Below are 25,037 nucleotides of genomic sequence, written 5' to 3'. Positions count from 1 at the left end.
GGCCTGAATTGTGAAATTGATGTTGCTCCTTGTGTTTTGGGGATTGGTCGGACAATATATTGATTCCAGGCTGTTGGTAAACTTTGCGTTGTGAGGATTCCATTGAAGATACCTAGGAGTGCATCAATGATGAAAACACTAACGCTCTTAAGAATGAATTGTGGCACCCCATCATTCCAGTGCAAGACGTTGGTGGGACATCATTGATGGCCTGGATAAGCTCTCTTTTTGTGATGATGATGATGGAAGCGAGGACATCTCGCTGACAACTGTTGTGAATGCTCTTAAGGTCTGACGCTGACTTTGGCTTAAATCTTGTGATGTAGTCTAGCCATTCAATTGGATTAAGTTGTTGAGGAAATTCGTCATGCCTTGCCTTAAACAGTGCCTTCCCGATCTTGATTGTTTTGTCGATGTAGGCTTTAATGGCTTCAGATTTGCTTCTATTGAACTGGGCACGGGCTCTTGAGTATGCAGTTCTGTCTAGTGGGTCTGATTTTGCTTTCCATTTTGCATGTAGTCTTTGTTTATTCTGAAATTTAAGGCTGAGATGTTGGGTCCACCATGCTTTGCTTCAACAGGAGATTGAAACTCTTTTTGACGTTGCAGTTCGAGCAATAGACTGCAGTCAGCAGGTAAGAAAGTGCAGCCCGAGCTGTGGATCACAGTTTAGGGCTTCCCAAGGAAAAATGGATTCTGCGAAGCAGCATTTCTCTGGATTGAGGAGAGAAGGGCTAATCACTGTCTTCTTAACTTGTGCCTGATGTTGCCAGGATGTCCTGGAAGTGATTGGAAGAATGAGGGCTACTGTAGATGGTCTGACATGAAGGCTGTTTCCGGTTGGCTGTCAACGGTGAGGGTGTCTGTTGCAAATATTAGGTCCAACAGTTTAGCGCCTCTAGTAGGGGAAAAATTCTGGAGGGTCAGACCTACTGATGCCAGATTAGAAGATAACAATTTGCGAAGACTGTGTTGGCCTGAGCTAATATTAAAGTCTCCACACACTAGTAATGTTGCTCTAGGGTGGCATTGATTAATGATCCAGTTGGAGATCGCTTGTAAAGTGTTCTTTACTGTGGGAGGGGGGGATGTAGACTCTGCACACGTCAAGTCTGTGACCTTGAATGCTGAGTGAGGCTCTTGCAGCTTCAAACAGTTCTGTTTTTAGAGTGGCTGAGCTAGTCAGTGAGAATTTTTTTTGTGTTGAAGAGAATGCCTACACCACCACCAGTTGTCCGTTCCCTGGAGGCAAAAATGCCAGAGAAGCAAGTGGCTTGAGAAAATGCGAGGTCTTCTTCACTGGGGGACAGCCATGTCTCTGTGATACAAATGATGTCATACAACCTTGACAAGAGAAGAATTTCCATTGTCTGAAGTTTATTTCTCAGACTTCTAGTATTTTTATAGAAAATTGTGCACATTAAAGAAGTTTGGATGTATGCCCTTGTTGGAGCTCTGATGGCCTTCATCAATCGTCTGTGGTTCGTTCTGGAGGTAGTTCTCACCTCAATCTTCATATGTCTTCTCTCAGACGTTTGCGGTGGGTGATCATGTCGCTGGCAAGCTTCTGTGAGAGTGTTTGAACCTTTAAGAAGGTCCTGTTCAGTATAACCGGAATGTTCCTCCCCAAACTTAGATTTAATGGCGGGTCTGAGTCAGGTTTTCCTTTCATTATTTGTGGTTTCAATGCGTTGGGGATACCGCATCCAGATAGAGGTACGCTTTTTAGTGTAGAAGTGTTTCACTAGTGCCCCTGCAGGCCAAGAAGATGCAAGGCTGAGTAGTTTGTAGTTTGATTCTGCTGTAGTGATTTTGAATGATGCATAGTATGGTTGTTTGGTCGCCAGCCTGATAACTCCTGTGTCTATACCTAAGTCTTCAATCAAATAAGACCACAACTGTTCAACAGTTGTCTGTGGAGAAAGCCTGGAGACAAAAATTGATTTTTCATGTGAAGAGATTTTTAGCGGAATTGAATGTATTTTCGTTGAGTTAGCAGTCCCGACTATGGGCTTCATGTTGTAGTTCGGCTTTTCTGGTGCGGTTACTTGGTTTTTTGTGTATTTCTGTTTCCCTTTGCACGGTGTCATCTTCTTAGGAAATTTTGGGTGTCTTGGTTTGGTTGTTTTTTCGATGTGAGGGCGAGATGAATAATTTCGGAATGATTTGCTGTGGTTCAGAAATTTTCGGGTGCGATTTGGTTGATAGGAAAGCTCCGGTGCCTCAGATTGTAGACTTCGCACGCCGGGAATTGGTTGCTCCTCTTCCTTCGGTCGTGCGGCCTGACCCGTAAGCTGGGGGCATCCTTCCAAGGTGTCCGGACGGTTGAATGATTAGATTTAAGGACATCTGCAAATGTAGCACACTGGCTTACTTCTGAGTCTTGGACGGAATAGTTTTGTACCCGAGACGGGAGAAAATGGGTGGTGCTGTCCTTCTGTGATTTATGTGAGGAGGGGTAAGAGGAGGTTTGGAGTTCAGACGCTGGTTCTCCAGGAGGGGGAAATAGTTCATTGCGTTGAAAACTCTTATTCGCTTCTAATGTTTTTTCCTTGAATGGCTTGGTATTGATCCTGAGTGGAGGATGATATTCATCAGTTGTCTTTTCCTGTGATCGAGAATGATTTTTTCCTTGGGAAGAACACTGTTCGTTCTTGCCTTCTGAAAGGGGCTGTTGGAGACCTGTGGATTCGGCCTGATCAGGAATGTCGATCGAGGCCTCAGCGGAGTCTCTTCTTCTGGGATTTGTAGCGGAAGGAACGTGACTAGATTTCGTTTTACACTCAGGACAAATTAACACGATATTGGTCTTTTCATAATTTTTATAAATCTTAATAAGGTCCTGCGCGTTGAAAAGGTTGACAAGCTCTCTAGAATCCTCGGACTTATTCAGTTCGATTTTATTGTAAACGTTTAGAAGAATGAGCTTGATGTCCTTGTTACATCGGTGCAGGAAGGTAACGTTATCATGCAGTTCTGAGAGGTTCGCTTTCATCATATTGAAGCTGAATTCCATTTTCGAAATGACGTCGGATGAGGTCTCCTTGGAGGTTCCTTAGCTCGTTTTTCATGAAGTTGACTCTTGATATCACAATTTCGGAACTGCTGACGAACGCTTCCATGACGCTTCCATGGAATTACTTTCCGTAGTCATTTTATGCTGATGTTCGAGTTTTGCGACTACATTCGCTGTCAGATGCATGTGAGAATCTTTTAACTGATCTAGTCCGGATACCAATTCCGTAACGGCGAATTGAATTGGGTTCACAAGGACTCTCAGCTCATCACAGCCAATGGGATCAGTCTGTTCCGAATGTTTTCTGTGAAAGGTGGGATGCGCTGTATCAACTTTATCGCTGTCATTATTGATCGTTTTGCAGACATCACATTTCTATGCAAGTTTAATTTTCTTTGCAAGCTTTTTTACATCCGAATATGGGCTACAAGGTCCGCAGAGACATACCTGCTTACAGGAAGAACATACAAGTAGAAAATCTGCTTGCTTGAGACATCCGGTGCACACCAAATTTTCGCCAATGCTTATTAAACTGAAATGTAATGTCAAAGCGGGTTAACAGGGTCGGTGAAAGATATTCCTTCCCGAGTTGCCCCAAAGAATTATTACTATACATTTGGAACGAGCACTCTGTTCCATTTCCAAATTTCAATGCTTACTTAGAATATTTTAGGAATCTTTGTAGCAAAATTTTCATTTCGATGGGTTGACTTATTTTGTTATAAATCACGAATTACCAATATTTGCTAACGCACCTAAAATGTAACGAACTTGCGTGCATTAATTAATTTTTAAAAATTTTTTTTTATGAACAAGCACTTGAGATATATAAAAATTGCATTTATGTTGCTGTAAATACATTTCCTTTTTGTATTTCTTTAAAACCATAGGAGCGATTGATGATAATAAATTCACCAGATAAGAAAATTACTTTCTCTTTATCGGGCATTGCTTAATTGAATTATTAGAGAACTTTACTAAATTTCTAATATGTTTAATGTTTCTAGAACCAAATAAAAAACGCCACTCTGTACTGACTACCTGGTATTCCCGGAAGATGATAAATGTTTGTTATAAAACACCGAGACAAGATAAAGTTGGGGAGGAGCAAACACTGCATCATTCATTTAATTTAAAACCAAAGTAGCCTGTATGGCATTCTCTAAGGTTTCCATTTGTATTCTGTTTTATTAGGTTAATTTATCATAGGAAAGGAAGATGGAATAAGATGAAACTGAATGACTTATTTTACTTCAGGAAACAATAAATTTGCTTTTGCCTTGCTTTGGTTTATTATTATTAATAAATAAATTAGTATTATTTAGAGGGGTAAAATATAGTCACTGTGAAACGCATGTGATTACATCACATGCGGGACTTTATAGATATATTTAAATTAAAAGACACCAGGATCAAGATCGCTTATTTTTAGGTTTAGATCGAACTATTTTTCAATCGAATGGACATTGTCATATTTCGGATGAATGTTAAATTTGGACTAAGTTTTACATTGGTGGTCAACCTAAGTTTTATCTTTACTTATATGTCATCTGTTTTAAGTCAATTTTTATGTATAGATTTCGAAAATAATCCTTAAAATTTCACATCGTCACAATTTGTACATATACAGGCATCTGTGTTTACCCAATAATACGCATGCATACCTTACTACAATTTAAGGAAGTAGATTGATACTGATCTACTATATATAGGGCCTATCTTAGGCCTAGGCAAACTGGGCATGTGCTAGGGCCAGTACTTTGAGGGCGCCTGTAAATGGCAAGGGACACACGCAAAATCAATGATACCCAGTAGGGTAATGATGAGCATATGGACGCTAGTGTTCCTTATAAAATTTGCAAATAAAATATACTTTCAAATTGCAATGTTTTAGCTTCTGGTCAAAAGGCACATACCACTGTTATGTTCAGATTTGTATATATTTCTAAGGAAATATATACAAATTTGATGAAATACATTATATGCAAATATACTTTCTCCCCCCCGCTTTTTTTTAGTTAGGGACCTAACTAAAAAGAAAGTGGGGGGGGAGAAAGTAGCAGCTGTTTTCAATCCACTGCCGGATGGAAGTCCTCTCAACAATTCATGTTGAGGGAAATGGACCATAATCTGCCATGCTGGTCCAGCGCAGATAGGCAGATCGACCGTATTTAGCAGCAAGCCGCTTTACTCAAAGAGCGTGTACTACTGCACTCCCGCTCTCGATACCCGCAAAATGTTTGTATATGCTCATAGATGACAGTAATGTTGGAGAGAGTTAACTTCTTTAATCTTGTCTGTCGGGCTCCCACTTCTCGCTTTCTGTAACGGAAAGCGAGAAGTGTTTTTGTTTCTTCTGTGTTTTTCTTAGCACTGTATTGTTAAAATGATTAAGCTGAAACAGAGGAAATATCTGAATCAACTTGGCAACTTCTATGCATGGTTTACAGCAAATAAACTCAGAGGAAGAAAATATCAGAATCACTATCATATTCTTTCTACTTGGGTACAATATTTGTGATGAGAACAAAGCTTGGGTTCCACATATGCGCTGTGTTAATTGATCCAAAACTGAGGATGAGACTAACTGGGAAAATTAAAAACATGTCTTTTGCTAATCCTATGGTGTGGCGAGAACCACCTCGATGACTGCTATTTATACATCACAAAATATCAGGGGTGTCCATAAACAGGGAGGATAGCACCAAATATCCTAACACATCTGCAATAAGACCTGTTCCGTATGTTCCTTGCACGAACTTTTGTTGTGGTGTATTCATCTGCAATTGAACCACGTACTACTTCTTAAGCTTGGCTGCCTTTGGTCCATCAGATGATCCGGCTGTGTCCAATCTAAATCTAAGTGAAAAACTTTAACTGAGCTACTGGTCAGTCTGAAAAAGTATGAACAAATTTTGATGTACCAGAGTGCTAAATTCAAGCCAACATTGGCTTACTAACAATATATGGCCGCAAGCTGTATTAGTAGTTTTGCGTTGCATATTTTCATATGCCCTTGCTTCGGGTAGCACAGTGAATATAATCACTCCCCTCCCCCCACGCAGAATGGAAAAGATCCGAGTTTGAATTCCGTCAACGATGAGAATTTTTGGGCCTTTTTTTACAAGGTGGATCAGTTAGTCGATCTCGGACGAGGGGCGCATGGTTTTCCCTCCGGGAAACTCAGATTTTTAATTAATTTTTTGTCTGTTAATTTTTTGCCTCGATTTAATTTTTCATAAACAGGAATTTTTTCTGTTAAGTTCGATGAAATATGCAATAAATTTGGAACATTTTAATGCACAAAAAACAGTAATATACAAAATGATAAAAAAACATGGAATGCGCGTTAGCTGTAGGTTGTTTTCCTTACTGTCCAAGTTTTGACAGATTGGGGAATAGTTTAGCCATTAAATACTACTCAGCGTCAGACAGGAATTGTAAACGAAGAGAGAACATTATGATGAATAAATGTCATGGAAACCAACAGCCACCGAATCGTTTAACGCCTCTCAGAGGTTAGTAGATCGGCCGATTTGCAAGAAGAATTGAATGAAAACAAATTAACGTGTTTGAAGAAAATAAAGAATCCTGCAGCAGAAAAAAAAGCTATTTTTTCGAGCAGCAGACTATTCATCTGCTTAAGTTGTTCAAGCATGTACAATATATAATACGTAAATAATATAAATACAAATTGCTGTAATTTTCTCTCAATTTTTTCCAGCTTCCCTTGAATATGTAGATATTAGAATTTGTTATCCGAAATATTCTCGGTCCTAGTTGTACTAAAACCTAAAAACACACAAACCTGACCAATAATCAGCCCTAAGCACTCTCATGTGATTCACAGTTGGATGGAAGTTGTAAATACGTATGCAAGTTGTGTTTTGGGCATTCCTGGATTTGCTCTATGAAAATATTATACTAACGCTGCGCAGGTAATGACTAAACAATTTTTACCTATCTCTAATTATACCTATAAGGTTCCATCAAACTAACCTGCTTATTAAAAATCAGGCGATTTTTTATATATTTATTTTCGTTTTTAGTTTCACTTTATTCAATTTGAAAAAAAAATTCAAATTTATTTCAACTTTCGCTTGTTCTCCTTGACAGTACAACGGTTTCGCTAGTTGTCACACGTCTGGGCAGGTCTCAGTTCTATTTCTAGATTCCCAAAACTAACGCTTAAAGAAATCAGTATATTAAGTCTGTAATTGCGTGTTCTTCGGTCGGTTTGCTGATAGAAAAGAAAAAAGGAATTGATATTTCTGTGGTAAAACAAAGCCCACAGAAATATCAAACTTCCCAATTTTTGCTGGATGGACTCTATGCCACGTTTGTTTTTAATTCAGAACACACTAATATTATGCCCAAAGGATTTCCTGGAAAAAATGAACTACGTACCAACTGATAATTGCATAAATTTTTATGGCACTAATTTGTGAATTTACAGCTTGTTTTTTGGTGAAGTTTTATAAACCACGTTGTTGATATTATCCCATTATTTCAGTAGCGACTAGAGCCAGCACTAGTTTTACACTAACGTCCATTTATCGTAATAATTGTACAATATTTCGTTCCGATGGTTGACCCATTTTAAGATCCACGCTGTTATTCATTTACTCCGAATAATGATTTCCACTTTATTATTACAATAAAGATTTCTAAAACAGATTAGATCGATTTCGTTCAAAGAGAAAAAAACTCATCGTACACACAAAAACCTTTTACTTTTCACGTTGTATTTTCTATTCTGACTTTTCAATGCAATTCCTTTTGAAAAAAAACAAAAAGTGGAATTTTAAAAAGAGAAAACAAATACGAAAAATTCTTGCGCGTCTTCAGTTTTCGATTTCTTGAAATCATCCCACGTGCCCTGTATCAGCTGAGTGCTTAGTCACGCGAGGGCGCTGAGGTTCCACGGGAACCAGCGGGGAGGCGTGGCACCGTGCCAATGTTTTGCGCCCGTACACGCAGTGCCATGCGGCAGCAGCAAAGCGGTGACCGCCACACATCTACCCGCTGGTAGCTGCCGGCTTCGATCGCGAACAAGGCAGACGAGACAGGTTGGGTTTACGGATGACACGCTGGTAGAAAAGGAGAGTACCAATGCGGAGATTAGGGCCAAGTCTCCGAAACGCACTGTTAGGTAAGCTGCTCACTATTTTTTTAAATTACTTATTCTTTTCTCAGTTTGTGCAAGGTCCGGAGACAACTGCAGTGGCATCCATGGTGCTGGCTATTTGATCGACTGACTCGCAGAAGTGGTTTGCTGTAATTAGGCAACTTAAATCATCTTCTTAAGGAATTAGGCCGAAACATGGACAACCCAAACAGTGCGGAAAAGAAACTGTGACAGACGTTAGGCAAAGTGCGAGGTTATATATTGCGAAGTCATATATTCCTTAACTGAAATGCAGTTTTTAGTTAGCTACATCTGCGGCATGCTGCATTAACTTCAATCTTAATGAGACAAGTCATCATTCTTTGGGGTCTGGATATCGTTACGGTATAATTAACGAGGTAAATACGAATAGTTTCTGATTAACGACGTGTGGGACACTAATCTACAGGCAACATTGATTTATGCCTTTTATGTACAAGTATAAGGTAGGTGGTATGTGAATGTCCTGTCCAAATTACAGAAAAATCAGTTGGTTGTTAGTATAATAATTCCACGAATATTGATATATCGTACATTCATAATGCTATCTCCTATTCAAGAAGGCACGCGACATTTATGGGATATTAGAAAATCCCATAATGACCATCCGATGCTCTTTATGGGACACTGTGACGTGCGTGCAGCGTTAAAATTCACGCTAGTTTAATTTTTATTTCAACATTATAGTTTAAACTTTCATATTCCCAATAGGAAATTAATGATTCATGATTGCATAATAGATTTATGTCTGGTTTTTCAGCAATTTTTACACAAATAGTCCTCCATAGTCGATCCTGATATTTAATGATGATACGAATATGGATTCAAAATCAGGTCATTTTCCCAGTCGTACTGTTAGACTACTGCTGCTCTTATTGGGTAGAAATTAGTTCCCATCGCGAATTAGCTTCACACGCGGCTCTTATTTTTTTATCACGTAGTGCTGCCCTCTAGCGGAACCGTAAGCAGTATCTCTGCAAGGTTGAAATTGGCGTCTTTTGCGCTACAAACCCGCAGTGACTCATTTAGCGCAGTCTTCAAGTTTTATGGATACTGCATTTACAGGCTCGGGAGGGAAACCGGCAGTAAAGTGACAGGAGATGAAACTGTGAATGTATATCTCGAATTTTTCCTTAGGAAATTAATTAAACTAATATTGTGCGGATTATCCCCAGTACTTTTTTTTTGCGTGTGCATTTAAATACACCAACTTATTCGTATCGGAAATGCAATAAGCCCGATTGGAAGTGGTATCCCAAACTTTGTTATTGCCCAAGGTCAATGTATATTGCGGGTTAAACTCCTGTTAACATCAATTTCAGAAGAGGGAAACGCAGGACCTTCTTGCTTTTAGAAAGAAAGAAAAAAAAAAAGAGAGGGGAGAGGGAAAAACAGGTCACGTTTTTTTCCTCGAAAATATGAGAACATGAGGTTATCAGTTTTGCACGAATAACTTTTGATTTTTACAAATATATCAGTACTCGCATCTCACAATGGTGAGATCGGATTGACTTCGAATTATAAGCAACGCAACAAAACAGATTTATTAATTATTTAAAATAATGACATGAGAAAATTCATAATTTCCCTTTCATCCCAGATAGTTTTATACATTATAAAATAATTTAAAACCTGTTATACTAAACTTATATTTCTTCTTATTAAATTTGGTTCTACACTGGGAGCATCAAGTTTGTGGTGACCCCAGCCAACCCACTAGTTATATATAAACTAGCCAGTAAGGACCATAGCCTAAATTCATATAATTAAGACAACACCATGATACGTATAACAGAGGTTGAAGAAAGAAAATATCATGGAAGCCTTCACACTGACACCACATATTATATGAGCATCTGAAGATGACTACATTATTGTGCTGAGGGATTTAATGCCACACTTATTACCTCTGTATAACATTTTTGATAATCTATATGTATTTTACTAAATAATCACTCAAGACTTGCATACTAATAACAAAATTTTACACCAGGGGGCAGTAGAACTTTATTTATACCCGACCAATCAAGCTAAGGGTTTCTTATACACGTGGTGTCTCATCAGTGCAGTGTTGTCCAGGTTCTACATTGACTCTACAGTGCGGCTTGCTCTATGACGCTCAGTACGTTTGGATGATGCTTCTTCCTACGTGACCTGTGAGGCGTTACATCAGTGCAAGATGTTACTTCTGCATTATTCCATTCGTCTGCAATCCAGGGAGTGACAGGTCTTTTGAATGGTGTTTCAGCACTGCAGACCATACCATTGTACGCCTCACTTCCAGGGACTCCAATCACCTGTGAGTGGTGGGATGAGAGCAGGTGCTTTTCTATTAAGGAGGACGATTGTAGGTTTGCATATAAAGAACGGAGTTATATTGGACTATTATTTGTACTTCTAATATTTCATTTTCTGTTTTCTTCTACACTGCCTTTTCTTTTATCTTTTCTATCGTAGCGTGCGCATTTTCTTTATCTTTTACTCTTTAACATCTCTCTACGCTTCTATAGTGTTTAAAGATCTAAACATGGTTGGAGAGTATGCATTGCGGGTACTAGAAAATAGATCCCTGGCCCGGATCCACGTACCAGGGATGGAAAGTAGCCTATCGCAGCTTACTGTGGCAGCAGGGTTTTAGGAGCATCAGCGACTAAGGCCATATTGCTCCGTCGTATACTGTCTGTAAATTGCGTGGGTTCTGTGGCCGATTTTCTTTTTGCTGGACGGAAAACCATATCCCCTCGCCTGAGATCGAATCGACTAACTCAGCCACTTTCCGAAAAAAGACACACAAAAAATCCTCCCGTCATCGACAGGACTCGAACTTGCTGTGCCAGGCTAGGCTAAGTGGCCAGTCACACAACATAAACCAGGCATTACATTGCGATATACTTACACCATTACATTGATTGGCCTTTATCAGTAGTCACACACACAAAACACAGAGTTGCCATAGTTTTACTGGGGCCGCGCACACCAATAAATAATAATAAAAAACAATTAGAGGAATAAATGAAACAATTCATATTTCTTTTCCTACTTACTCTTTGGACACATTCATTTTTTGTAAAAAGTAAAAATATTAAAGTGGCATACTGATGAAATAACGAATGAATGAGATCTAAAGTGGCATAAAGACAAACTGAAGAAACAGAATATGACATGTACAAAGAAATATAAATATATGTATGCATCTTATATAGGTCTGTGAAAATCATACTTTGTGATTTCCGGTGTTTACGCGAGGAGGACTTACAAATTAAAGTCGTTAATGAACACTTTATTTATTATCGAATACTTCCCTCCTCCCACAAGTCCCTAATTCTGGGTGTTATAAGTTTAAAGTAGTTGAATTAGTATCTTTAAATAGTTTATCTTTTTAGATCTTTAGGAGCAGCTTTTACACTGAGTCGAGAAAAATCAAAGGACACCTGCCTAGTAACGTGTAGGCCCGTCTTTCGTCCGGATAAGGGCAATCACACGGAGAGGCATTGAGTCCACTAGTTCACGAAAGCGCTCCACAGTATTTCCATCCATGCTTGCTGTACTGCGGTCCATAATTCCGTCGCATTCCTGGGTGGAGGATCCAAAGCTCGAACGGACCTTTCCACAGCATCCCAAAGATGTTCCATAGGGTTCGTCCGTTGATCGAGGGAGGCCATTCCATGGTGGTAAAATCTGCGGAATGCTCTTCGAACCATGTTCTAGTCACCACACCTCTGTGAGGCGGTGCATTGTCCTGCTGGAAGAGTCTATTGCCCTGTGGATGTACGATGACCATGAAGGGTCATCGTACATCCAGAGGGCAAGGATGGATACATAACCAGGACCATTCAGAGATGCATCTAGACGTACCAAAGGTCCGAACGTGTGCCAGTTGAACAGGCCCCAGACTATTGCCGACCGTCAACCTGCCTGAATAATTCCTTGTTGACATGACGGGTGCAGAGCTTCGTGCGGTTTCCGATAGATGCACACCCTCACGTCCGCTCGAAATAACTGGAAACGGGACTTATTGGACCAGGAGATCCGTCTCCAGTCATCCAAGGACCAGTGCTGAAATTCTTTCACCCAGTTGAGGTGTAGAGTCCTGTTTTGTGGTGTTAGCAGTGGGACTCTGATGGGTCAGCTACTCCCATAACCAATTGAGGCTAATGATCGCCTGATGGTCTTGGTGGAGACGTTTGGTACCTACCTCGTTGAAGTTGGAGGTGATTTTGCCACTGTCGCTCTCCAGTTGGCTGAAACAATGCGAGACAAACGTCGACGGCTACGTTCGTCCACCACCTTTCTCCGCCCACAGCGCTGTCCACAATGAGATGTTATTCTGGAAATAGCGTATTCCCGATACACTGTTGATACTGTCGAACGGGGATAGTGCAATTTCTGTACCACCTCCGCGATAGAGTGACCCATGCGTGTGGCACCCACTATCATTCCTCTTTCAAAGTCTGTTAACTCACAACGTTTATCCATATTGACATCGAATTACCGTCTACGTGAATGCAGTGTACCTAATACCTACCAAGAGGTGGGTTCGTCCACTAGGACGAGGGGTTATAGCGTCGCTTTGCCCAGGAACCCCATGATTTCTATCTCCTTTCAGTGTATTTATTAAGGGAAAGGAGATCTTACTACCGTTTTCCGAAGGACTGGCGGTTTTAACCAGAAACCGCCAGTCCCTTAATGAGTTATATCCCCCGGTTTCCGGGGAGGGTATAACTCATTAGAAGTCAAAAACCAATAGTAGCACATACCACACAATTCTTTTTCAGCAGCGTCTGCTGACTTCGCATCAGGTGACATCTTGCAACTGACATACATATCATAATATTAACCGAGATGACCCCGTAAACTCAGTTTATAATGTAAATATATAATTTGAACATTAGAGCTGGTATCAGAATACCGCAGCATTTTCCAACCGGTGTTCGAGAGAAAATTCTAAGTTCTCAAAAAAAGATTTGGTACTGGCGTCTTTTTCACTCACAGTTCGGCAATCCTTACCATTATTTTACTTTCCTCCAATTTATTAAATATTTACGGAGGGAAATAAGAACTGCTTCCATTTAAATCGTCCCCTAAATCACTACTTGAGATAGATTGATCTCATTGTGTCGGTTACAGACAGGAGAAATCGTGCAGTCTACAGTTACTCATTAATTTGAAACAAGTGTAGCGTATAAGAGTTCATTACCGGAACTGCATCAAACCTGCTTCCGTTTTGTGCGAAATTAAATTTTGTTGTTTTTCATGAAGTATAAACTGTTTGTATTTATATTCGCCGTACATCGCTGCTCGAAAGTAGGAAATTTTATGAAGACTGATTTTGAAATAAGAAATGAGAATGCGGACAGAACTTGCGGGAGTCTTATAAATCCATCGCAAGATGGATCTATAAGACTCCCACAAGATCCTAAATCAAACATGTGAGTTGTAATTATCCGTTCTGAGTTCACATATCGTGCAGTGCAATCGAGAGAACAGTGTCCTTTCAAAAACAATAGCAAGCGAAGAGAATATAATGATGATCATTGATGGTATTATTATATTATCATTATATAATGAGATTAGGACTGAAACAAGAATATTTATTTTTATTATTTTTTATCGCTTTCTTCTCCTAATGGATTTTTTCCCATCCCGCGACGGGTACTGGTACCAAGTTCGTGGGGGGGGGATTGTTATTTCTGGTTACTATTATTAGTTGAGGAACTCTGACTGTCCTACTGGTGTTCAGGATAGTGGTTTTCTGGAGAGTTCTTTTTTCGATGTTCTCTGGGAGGCCTGTTGCTGCTAGGTTCTTATGGAGGCTCTTTGGCACCATTTCGGTGGTTGACGCGGTGATTGGGATGGTGATTAATTGTTTCATATGCCACATTTCCTTGACTTTCTGTCTCAGGTCTGTACTTATTGATCTTTTCCTCGTAGATTTTCTGGGGGTTGCTGGTGTTGAGCATCACTATGTCGATTAGGTATGTAGCCATTTCCTTCTTGTCAATGAGGTTATGTCTGGTCTGATGTGCAGGATCGTCTTGTCCGTTATTACGACGTTGCCCCGGTATAGTTTACGTGTGTCTCTATCACGGCCTGGGATTCGTATTTGTAATACAGTACACTTTCTTTGATCAACTGGTATTTTTGCGTTAACTTCTGATGTAATATACTAGCGACCTGGTCATGTCTATGAGTGTATTCCGTCCGAGTGATAACCCTACATACCTCAGTGATGTTCTGGATTGTTTCTGGGGCCAAGTGGCACCGTCGACATGTGTAATCTGTCACTGTGGGCCCTTTGCAATGTATTTCCTGGTGTTGATTACCAGGAAATATTTTGTGCTACTAAAGTTTTGTTTTATGTAAATTTTACTTATTAAATATGATATTACGTAACTCTGTGCATCGGAAAACCGACGTAAAAGCGGATGGTTGTAAAGACGGGCTGACTATAATTAAAGTAAAAACAAGTTTACGCACACGCGAAAGGCGTGATTTGAAACTGATTCTGTAGAACATAGTTCTCTGAAATTACAGAAATGCATTGGTGAATAATGGTGAGTTTATTAATGGAATTTCATTGGCCACTGCTGAGACGGAATCTAGCTTCGTGTCACGAATCGTTTGCCACAGCTGGTAGTTACAGGCTTAACACCTCTACTTAATAACCAAGGCAAATGAGGACAAACACTGTACATTTTAATGTAAATGGTTCTAACACATGTTATTCAAGGTTCCTTTCCTTGTACACTGAGCAAATTCTCACTGATCTTTCGAAAATTCAACCAGAGAAATCTAAGTTAAGTCGATCATTAAATTGACTCTTGATTTTTTTAAGGAGTCCTTATGTGCTGTAATGTAATAACTAGACCGTATATATATCTTAGCTTAATTTTCAGCACTCAGAGGTGAGTGCTGAAAATTAAGCTAAGCTATACATACGATCTAGTCGATCATTAAATAAACTTTAACTATACAAAGATAGCGTATTTATTTACAATGGCAAAACAGGTTGGCCCTATTATTGGTTTATTTCTGTTTATTATCTCCAGGAGGCTAATAGGGTCAAAGGAATTTGTAAGATGGTGACCGAAAAAGGATATATTTTGCGATATTACGTGGATTCAAACATATGCTATGGATAACTGAACACTGCAATCATCGGGAAATACAGATGGAGGGGGAAGGCTATCCATAGAATCAAATGGCTGCCTTTTTCATCCTAACGTTTATGAAGAGCAATTAACTAAATCCCTAAATCTTTTACTGGTTAACATTTAGTCAAATGGAAGATGCAATTTTGAATTTAAACAGAATATTGCTCAGTAATGCTAAACATTAGTTCCTCCTTTTAAGCATTAATTAATATTTGCAAAATATTTCCAATTTATTATTATTTCTCTATAACATGAATGGTGAATTTAGTTCCACCTGACGAGTTCTTTCAGCAGCTCAGTGTGTGGTGTTCTAATTGATTGATTTAACTTTATAAATCGGTTACTAAGAACATGCATAACCATCGTTCAAACTTAATTAGTTTTGTAATTGTGCTCTTGGCAGGAACTTCCTTTGTTTGTGTTCTACTTATTACTGAAGCACTATAGAAAATAATACTGCGCCCTGGTTTTCAAGAAGACTGAAGTGCACGTAGCTACTTTTCGTGGCTATCGGTAAAAGCGGCCGCCTTAGGTTGCAACGCTGGTAGTGTTTAAAAGTTTGTTAGGTAACTCGTACAAAACCTGTTAAAAGTTTCTTAGGAAAAAAAATTCAGAAACACATAAAATCTTAATTCTTAATACTAGAAGAGTGATTTGACAGTATGCAATACCCAAACGGAGCATGTGTATTAAACTATCTTTTAAGACAATATTATCTTTTATCTTTTATCTTTTTATCTTTTATCTTAAAAGATAAAAAAAATTTTTATTGTTTATCTTTTAAGACAATAATGTCAACCACAGTGTGAAAGAATGGTTTCAAGTTATCTGTAGATAAACACCATTATCTGTACTGCACGGCATGCGTGATTCTCTTATTTTAAACATAAAGAGCAGTGAAGCACAACCAGCGGACCCTCGTGATCGCCTTCAACATATTTCATTTAATATATTTTTGTCCTCGGGATATTTTAAATTAATAAACAATAAAAATTATTCCCGCACACATATAAAATTGTGCCAACAAGTATTCGGACTCCTCTCAATGTAGTAAACGCTGTGAATGAGATGCAAGAACAGTTTTAAAAATGCGCAAGAAATAGTAGAGTATCAAACAAGCAGAATGAGTCGCGGTAAGATCCCAGAGGTGTTTCAAAGAAGCTTAATTCATATCTTCAATTTTTCATTGTGTGCAACACCCGCATGTTCGGACCTCGCTAAATAAATCGATGTAATGAAAAGATGGAAAAACGAGAGCAGTGATGCTTCAGGCGCAACTAAGACGTAATTTACGGTTTGGCTTTAAGAAACTATCCCCGATATCGTTGTTTTACAAAGCAAACAAACATTCTGAAGCTCAAGTTTATTAGTGAAAAAAATGTGACCGAATATGCAAATACAGTTTTCACGTGGTAAAAATGTTTTATTCTATATTACTATCGATTGAAAATAAAACGGAACTCCACTTTCATTAACGAGGTGTAACAGGTAAAGACCGTTAAATGCAAGAACAAAAATGAGTTCACTGATTGAAAAAAAAAAAAAAAAAAAAAAAAAAATGGACTTTGGCGAAGCTCACCTGAGTTTATTCATATTTTTCTTAAGACTTCGTAGAAATTTAATTTAAAACTTTAATGTACGTTTTCTCTGGTGGAAACGGAACGACAAGAGCAGTTACACAAAAGCAAGACCAGCGCGTTTCCCTCGCAACAATTTTGTAAAAGGTAAGTTTATCGAAGACGTCGTATTACGAAAGGATGTGCGCAACGCAAACCCCTGTTCATTATTTGTTTTTCACAAGCTTTAAAAATTAAGATTCGTCAGTTATTGGTTTTTACGTACCTGCCAACTTTCAGAAACAGAAAAACGAAAGACTTTCAATGCGGATTACGCCAAAACCAGAACGCAGCAGAGCATTCCGGTACTGTTCGAACGGCGTTCCTTTCAAATTAATGATAACTAATTAAATCATGACATAAGCTGCAGCGGGAAAATTACTCATGTCATCATGAAATGCGATAAATTGTATTTAAAGCTTTCTACTTCGTTTATATATTTATTTTGATTTCTTCGTTCTATTCATTATTATGTGTATCGGCTAATGCAAACTACGTTTCGCGACTGGGTTGAAGCTGGTTATAAGGCAGATATTGCGAAAACCATGCCAAGATAAGCGAATCAACATTATTTAACAAATCCCAACTAACTTCTTTCACAAACAAATTCTCTTAAAAAGCGAAATTATTTTTTTGATTTAATTATATGCATGGTATATATAAGTATTTACAGTGTGAACCTGTTGTTGTTGGGTTTTAGGCTAATCAGCAGCTTAGTCAATATTAAGCTGTATATAAATGTATTTGTGTCTTTAAATTTCATCCCACCGAACAGGCAAATAGTATTTAAATACTATTTGCCTGTTCGGTGGGATGAAAACCCCGAGTTTCCGGGAGAAAAAAACCATTCTGCCATCTTCTGGGGCAAATTAACCCAGCCACATTGTGAAAATGTCCCATAAAAATTCCTCACATCATCGACGGGATTCGAACTCGGGTCTTTTCCACCCGTTGTGGGCAAGGCAACGATTCTACCAACTCTTGTAACTACCTGCGAGAGCGCTGTGAAAGGATGTCGTTTTAACGTGAACGTTTAAGTCAAGACAGCCGTCAGAGAATAAACATCCGAATGAATTTTGTGATATATTGATTTTAATATACCGAACATATTGATTTTGTGGTAATAGGTCCATGCATAAATTCTAAATTTCGACTTAAAAAAATTCCTAAATAAACTGTTAAAAGCCTTAAACGAGTTTTAATCGAACAATCCTTGTATATTTCGTCTCTCTTCATTCCATCTTCATTTCTGAACAATGTTCTGGGAGATACTAATGGGATGACGATTCACCTCTTGCTGATATTCGCCAGCGGAAAGCTGGCAAACTCCATTTTGAATTCGTTAGAGATGTATGCGCATGCAAAAACACAGATCCCACACAATGAAATTTTCACTGATGGAATTGCTGGTTAACCGTCCTAGTTAAATCATTTAAGTTTTTATTATTTAAAGAAATGCATTTTTAAATGAATGTGCGTTGGGATTGCAAAATGAAATTCGTGTCGTTGATGACTTAAATTATAAGCGGTGATGGAATTTTTAGTAAACATTTATCTCTTTTATTCGCATTATCTACCTGCATCCTACCTTATGTTCTTTGTATTCGATTCATCTCGTTACTATTGCTAGTCGAGGGCGGACTGTCATTATTCTGAGCAGCACAAGAAATGTAAAGAAGAGACAATAATACTCTTATATGATCCTTTAGTATGCTATTAAGCAAGGGATTCTTAAATTCACACTTCTGAAATTAAATTGCCAATTTTTCTTATTCCTTTAGTTTCATCTCTTCATAAATTCTTACTAGTTGTCCATGAAGCCTATTTATTCTGCATTCATGACCAAAGTGTTATTTTCTCTAATGATTACTCAAATACTTCATTGTATATACTCAAATCTATACTCCATAATCAATTCTATAATCAAATAAATAATCAGTAATCAAAAATCAAATCAATATCTATAATCAGATAGGTGGTGGAACCCATGTCATATCCAGCCAGTTCCTAAAAATGGTGACAAATCCCTTCCATCCAATTATCGTTCCATTGCGGTTACTTCTACTCTTTCTAAAGCAATGGAAAAAATCAATTAACCGCCGACTCTTAAACTGTCTAGAACCTTTCGATGTGACCAATGATCGCCAGTATGGATTCCGTCAGTGTCGATCTACTGGTAATATTCTAGCATATGTTACCCATCTGTGGATAAATTCAGTGGAAAAGTTTAGTGAAACAAGCATTTGCTCCTGATATTTCAAAGGCTTTTGATCACGTTTGGCATAAAGGTCTTCTAAATAAGATTTACCTTATGATTTTCCAACTATTTTTTGTAATTTGGTACCCAGTTTTCTCTCTGACCACTCACTGCTGGTGATGGTAAATGACTCTCTCTGTCTTCTAACTTCTCCACTAATGCCGGTATTCCCCAGGATACAGTTCTTTCTCCCACTCTTTTCCGCTTGTATATTAACGATCTTCTATTTACGGGAAATTCTGTCCATATTTTTGCTGATGGTAGCACATTGCATTCCACCTTCCAGTTTGAGAAAATTTACCCTACACAAGCAACTTCAACTTTTCGAATATCCACTATGAATTCTTAACGTGCTGACCTTGAGGTAATTCTTCACTGGGCAAAAATAAGTTAGATGAGTTCCATTCTAAATCTCAATCTTGTTTTATATCACACAAAAAGAATTCTTCTGTTCCAATGCTTATCGTCGATGACACTCAGATTTCTAGACTGGATCACATATCTCTATTAGGGATATGTGATTACCCTGATATGCCATCACTCCTGGCATAAGCACATCACAAATAATGCTTCTTCATCTAAAAAACTGTTTTCTCTTTCGCTCTCATCTTTACTTTTCTTCAAAACAGCTACTCGCTCTGTACAAATCTCAAACCCTCTCTAGCGTGGAATATTGTTCCCACATCTGGAGTGGTGACCCCAAAACTTTTCTCAGGCTTCTATACTGCATTCAAAAGAGGGCAGTTTGGTTAATCAATGGCCCATCTCTAACAAAGCTTCTCCACCCTCTATCTGACAGACATTCTGTTTCTGCTGCCTGCCTTTTCTATAGATAATTCCATGTGCACTGTTCTTCTGAATTGGCTTCTATAATCCCACTCTCATTTCGAAAGCATTCCGAACATGTTCCATAACCAGTCGACGTTCTTTTACTGTCCAATTTCTAAGTCACGGAACCAACCTTGCTTCTTCCTCATTTATTCATTCAACTCCGGCTTTCTGGAACAACCTTTCTTCATACGTATTTCCTGAAAATTACAATCTACAGAAGTTCAAGTCAACAAATATCTTCTGTCATCCTCTCAACCTTCAGCCCACGGTACTAAGAACTATAGGTTCTAATACCTCTCATGTTTGGGGTTTTCATTAAAAAAATCAGTTTTCCTCCAAAACCAGGATTACACTTTGTCAATCTCCTTTTCAATTAGACTACATGACACCCAACAAGCTGTTCATCCGAAGATGACTCCCAACAATTTTTCATGACATATCGGTTACTTTTGTAGTTGTTAATACGGAAAACCTCCTACTAACTTTCATTATTAAAACTAATGTTTCAGTATTTTTTCATGCTGATATCTTCAAGGATTTTCTTATTCTTCTTAGAAGAATGTACGAAGCACTCTCTTCAGTTCCCAACACTAATTTCCTAAAAGAAATGCCTGATTATTTCCAATGTTTTCTCATTTTTCTTGCTGATAGTATCACAAGAAGCAATACTAACAACTGTAAAAATTCTGTCAGACTCTTCACCGCTCAGTTTTCTTTATCTTTCCATCTCAATTACGCTTTGTGGTTGTTTATGCCAACAAACTGCTCCTTCCGTTCTGTGCACTTTTTGTGCCAGAGAGAGAGAGAGAGAGAGGCATTATGATATTTCAAATGTAGAGTATTTTGCTATTTCTTTTCTTTTCTTTGCTTTTTACCATTCCTTGAAAAGTTTGCTCTGAACAGCGGATGACAAAATTCAGGTTTCTTGGGATCAATTTTCATTTTTTTTTTTTTTTGCTAACGAAGAATTTTTTCACTCTCAACATTTTATTTGTCCTGCCAAATATGAATATAGTAGTACATTGGTATAAGACAAATGGGTACACCTAGCATTTCAGTCAAAATGAAAAATAATCGCAAGAATTAGATGCTAAATGAGTTCTCCATTAAACATGTTAACTTTCATATCATTCTTAATATCCATTCATACTAAAAATCCTCTATACCTCTGCCTTCTAATATTTGAAGAACTTAAATTATATTAAGAAGGCATCGCCACACTTAAAACATATTTACTGTTTTTTTGCATCGTATTTTCGTCAGTGCCTTCGTTATTACATTCTTATTTCTAATTACAGAAGGATAGCTGATTATTAAATTGACCTGCAGAAAGTTCCCCACACCCAATTCTGTCAATTCTAACTCTTCTTTTAATTTTCATCTGGGATTCTGTTCAATGGAAGATCTTGTAAAAAGGCTCACAAAGGTTCTTGTAAAAATTCATGCAAACCCACTGACCCGTTTATTAAATGAATCAAAATACAGTGTATTAATAATTGTCTTCCAGTTAATTTTATAACTGTGATGCCGAATACGTTAGAAGTTCCGAAATCGTCTGGTTCCTTCCTCAGTTAATTAATTAACATTTATGATAAATTAAAATAATAATGTAGTTCATTTCCCCTTTTTTTGTGGGCGTCTGTGAAATCTTCTCGTGCATATCAAATATCATGTTGTGGTGCATTTTTATTTTATTCTTAGAGCTGTTTTACGCTGTGCCCCTTTCCTCTTAAACCGGTTGTATATCAAGGGATTCAGGATTCGATCACAGGATTCGATTTAGCATACTGCACTTTCTATACTTTTGTTAACAATAATAATGAGAGTTATTATCGTTGTTGTTTTTTTTTTTTTTTTTTTTGGTAGTTGTTGGCGCATCGGCTTCTGTGGCCATAATGCACCTCCCAAGGTTTTTGCAGTACTTTGATCCAAGCCCGAGGCGGGATTCGAACCCACGACCTTTGGGTTGCCACAGGCAGGCACTTTACCCACCCGGCTAGCCCGGTCGGCTGTTATTATCGTAAATATTATTTCAAACTAATCATACGTCAGTATAAATTTATGTAATAAAATATTGGATTAACTAAATTTTGAAAAGTGCATCCCATTCTCACTTTTTTTTTTATATCGACATCTCTTTCGAACACTACCCCAAACAACTTTCAAATTGAATTTCCTTCGAATAAACAAAAAAGCTGAGTCAAAACATTGAATACTGGCTGCGGTCACTGAATTTAATACTAATGTAATGAATTTAATAGCGTAATTTAGTCGGCAATTGTTAAGTTACATTTTACTACAGCTAGGCTATTTTTTGCATAAGTTTAACTTCATTTTTAGACGTTGCTCTTTATTCGATATCATCACTGACTTCAACCTCTTCCAGTAAGAAATTTAGTCCCACTTTTAAAATATCTGGAATGTATATTTTGAGATAAAGATATTTTTCCTTAGCCTCCAACAAGTTTCTCGTCTCCTCTTTTCAAAGCGTGAGCAGATGCAGATCAGCTCAAAAAATTTTTGATAATCGTGTCTAATGATTATTTTTGATCTGAATATGATCACATCATATTAAATTGAACAACCATAATTATTTCCAGATTATCATCGACTAAAATTTTATTTCATCTTTGTCGCATTCACCATTAATTAACGATAACAGTATATGTCAATAAACAAAATAAGCTCTTTTAAAATGGGAAAAATGGCCAGTTATTCATACTAACTCATTTACCAGTCAAATGTGCTACTGGAAGTGGAACACCATAAGCTTAGATAGGGCTATGCGGGATTTTATTTATTTTTGTTTATGTTGTACTTTGATCATACTGCATAAATTCATATAATTTAGAGTTTATCACGTCTCTACAAGTGCATATTCACGGGCTGATCTGCAGTCCGACTTTGCATTTGTATACTGCCACATGACCATGTGGTAGTATAATACATACCAGAAATGAGTTGAACACTAGAGACCTTAATTTCCTCGTCATTTCATTAATTCTTCCTGGTTAAAAATTGGTCTACGTATGCGTGTAGGCTCGAATGCACGACATTCAGTTTCTGTTAATGTAAGTTATCACTAAATCTTGTTAACTTATCGCAATATTAGAAAACTCTGAGAATCATCCGAATATCAGCGTCGTTTTTTATGAGATGATTTTTATGGTTGTGGTAAGGATTGTCAGATTTCAGGTATTCGAGCTTACTGCTCAGTAAACAAATTGAGCAAACACAGGGTACGCAAATGTTCGGTATTTGGTCAGTATGAAAAAAAAATAATAAGTCTTCGACACACTTACTTCGCGTGTGTCCTACCAGACACACGCGAATTAAGTTTGTTTTATTATTGTTTGAATATATTTTTCAATTTTTTAGATGTGAAAGATGAAATATTTTCTCTATGAAAAATATTGATAAAAGCTGCCCAATCAAATTTAATTTATAAGTTGTAGATTATTTTGAACAAAGTTTCAATTTAGTTTCAATATGTTTTAGATAACGAAACTAATAATATATCCCTTCCAATATTTTTTTAATCAAATTCTCCTCATGTGTTCGGTATTTTGCCAGAAACTATCCAGCAAGCTTAACCGAAAGACACCGATAAACCGAAACCAGAAAGTTGCGGATATGTGAAACAATTAGTCGTCTGGTATTTCTGAGGAGGTCCCTTGGCAACCCTTGTACCGGCTGACCAGTGTGAAATTAAAGGGGGATACAATTTTGATTCCAGCCTTAGTGATTCGCTTGGGAGGGATTAATTTTTATCCTGGAGCGAGACTGTTAATCTCAGAAGGGTTAGTGGGCCGCACTAACACTGTTCTCGTGGGGGCTAGGCGGCTGAAGTAGTGTACCCACAGTACACCAGTGGTGATTCTGAGAGAAATAAACTATTTTCAAGTATTTCATCGTGAGCAAAATGCGATCTCATTATTAGGGGATGAGATGTTTTCATTATTATCCATGCCTTTGTTTGCCCTAGAGGCTCTATTTGTACTTAATCCAGCACGGACTACAGGTGGGAAAAAATAAAATTAATCTCGGCTTAAAAATACACTGGAACTTAGGTTACGAGATGTACATCATGTTTCCACCCATTTTTCTGCTGTTATATTTGAGATAGTCGGCATATTCTATTCGCTTTATGACCTTTGTAATGCACGAGGATCTTTTTACAACAACTTCACCATCATATAAGCATGACATCATTCTTGCCAAGCTACCAGAATTGGTGAAAATAGAGAGCTTCCGGGAAGGGATTACATAAAGTTTTAAAATGCTAAGAATGAATTAAGACTCTAATTACTACACGTGGAATGCGCATTAATATGATGTAGTGCCACATCTTAAAGAATAACATTTATTAATCATCCGTATCAAGGGCGGTATTTGCAATACCGAGGTACAGATTGCTGCTGCCGGTTTTAGGCGCATAATCATCTTAAGCCATATTGCGACAATGTATTATACTGTCAAGGAGGGCGATACAGATTATTTGCCTTTCTTTCCAGTGCCTTGAGTGTCGTTTTAAAATAGTAGGAAAACGGCACGAGCTTCGCTCAGCATTAACAGTCACGAGACAGACAAGAGCTTGCACGAAATGTCATGCGCTCTGATCTGTAGACAATGATTTAATGCAACTCAAGCTGCGTGTTTCATTAAGTGGAATTCATGTTTCCAGCGCAACTATTCTGAAAGAGGAAGCGAGTGAGATAGCATTATAGTTTTGGTTCTTCTTAAATGTACACATTCATATAAATGCTTTATTAGAAATATTAGAAAACCTGTATTTCAACAATGGTTGTCTGTAAAGTGAATTGTATCGAGAACAGAATTTAATTTACGAGAGAATACTGAAAATGATTTAGTATTTATTCTTAATGATAAACTGACCCAACAGACAAAGATATCAGACATATTTAACAGCAATTAATTCACTAAATACAACGTCTAAACAACATTTGAAATTTAATGTAAACCAGTTTTCACAATA

At 37.8% G+C, this 25,037-nt stretch overlaps 1 protein-coding gene across 1 annotated transcript in view; it reads left to right on the top strand.

Annotated features, from left to right (window-relative positions):
• The first annotated feature begins 8,031 nt into the window (after window positions 1-8,031).
• LOC150088308 (UPAR/Ly6 domain-containing protein qvr-like) overlaps window positions 8,032-25,037 on the top strand; it is a 353,853-nt gene continuing 336,847 nt past the window's right edge. The window contains exon 1 of the mRNA XM_090370699.1: window positions 8,032-8,168. Coding sequence (XP_090226825.1) covers window positions 8,129-8,168 — 40 coding nt within the window. The 5' untranslated portion in view covers window positions 8,032-8,128. The remainder of the gene's footprint in view (window positions 8,169-25,037) is intronic.

The sequence above is a fragment of the Mastigoproctus giganteus genome, chromosome 3 (assembly GCF_048544385.1).
Source record: "Mastigoproctus giganteus isolate SK-2022 chromosome 3, ASM4854438v1, whole genome shotgun sequence".
In the NCBI taxonomy this organism is placed as follows: Eukaryota; Metazoa; Arthropoda; class Arachnida; order Uropygi; family Thelyphonidae; genus Mastigoproctus; species Mastigoproctus giganteus.
The sequence above is the reverse complement of the archived record's forward strand: the minus strand, read 5'-3'. Positions and strand labels throughout refer to the sequence as shown.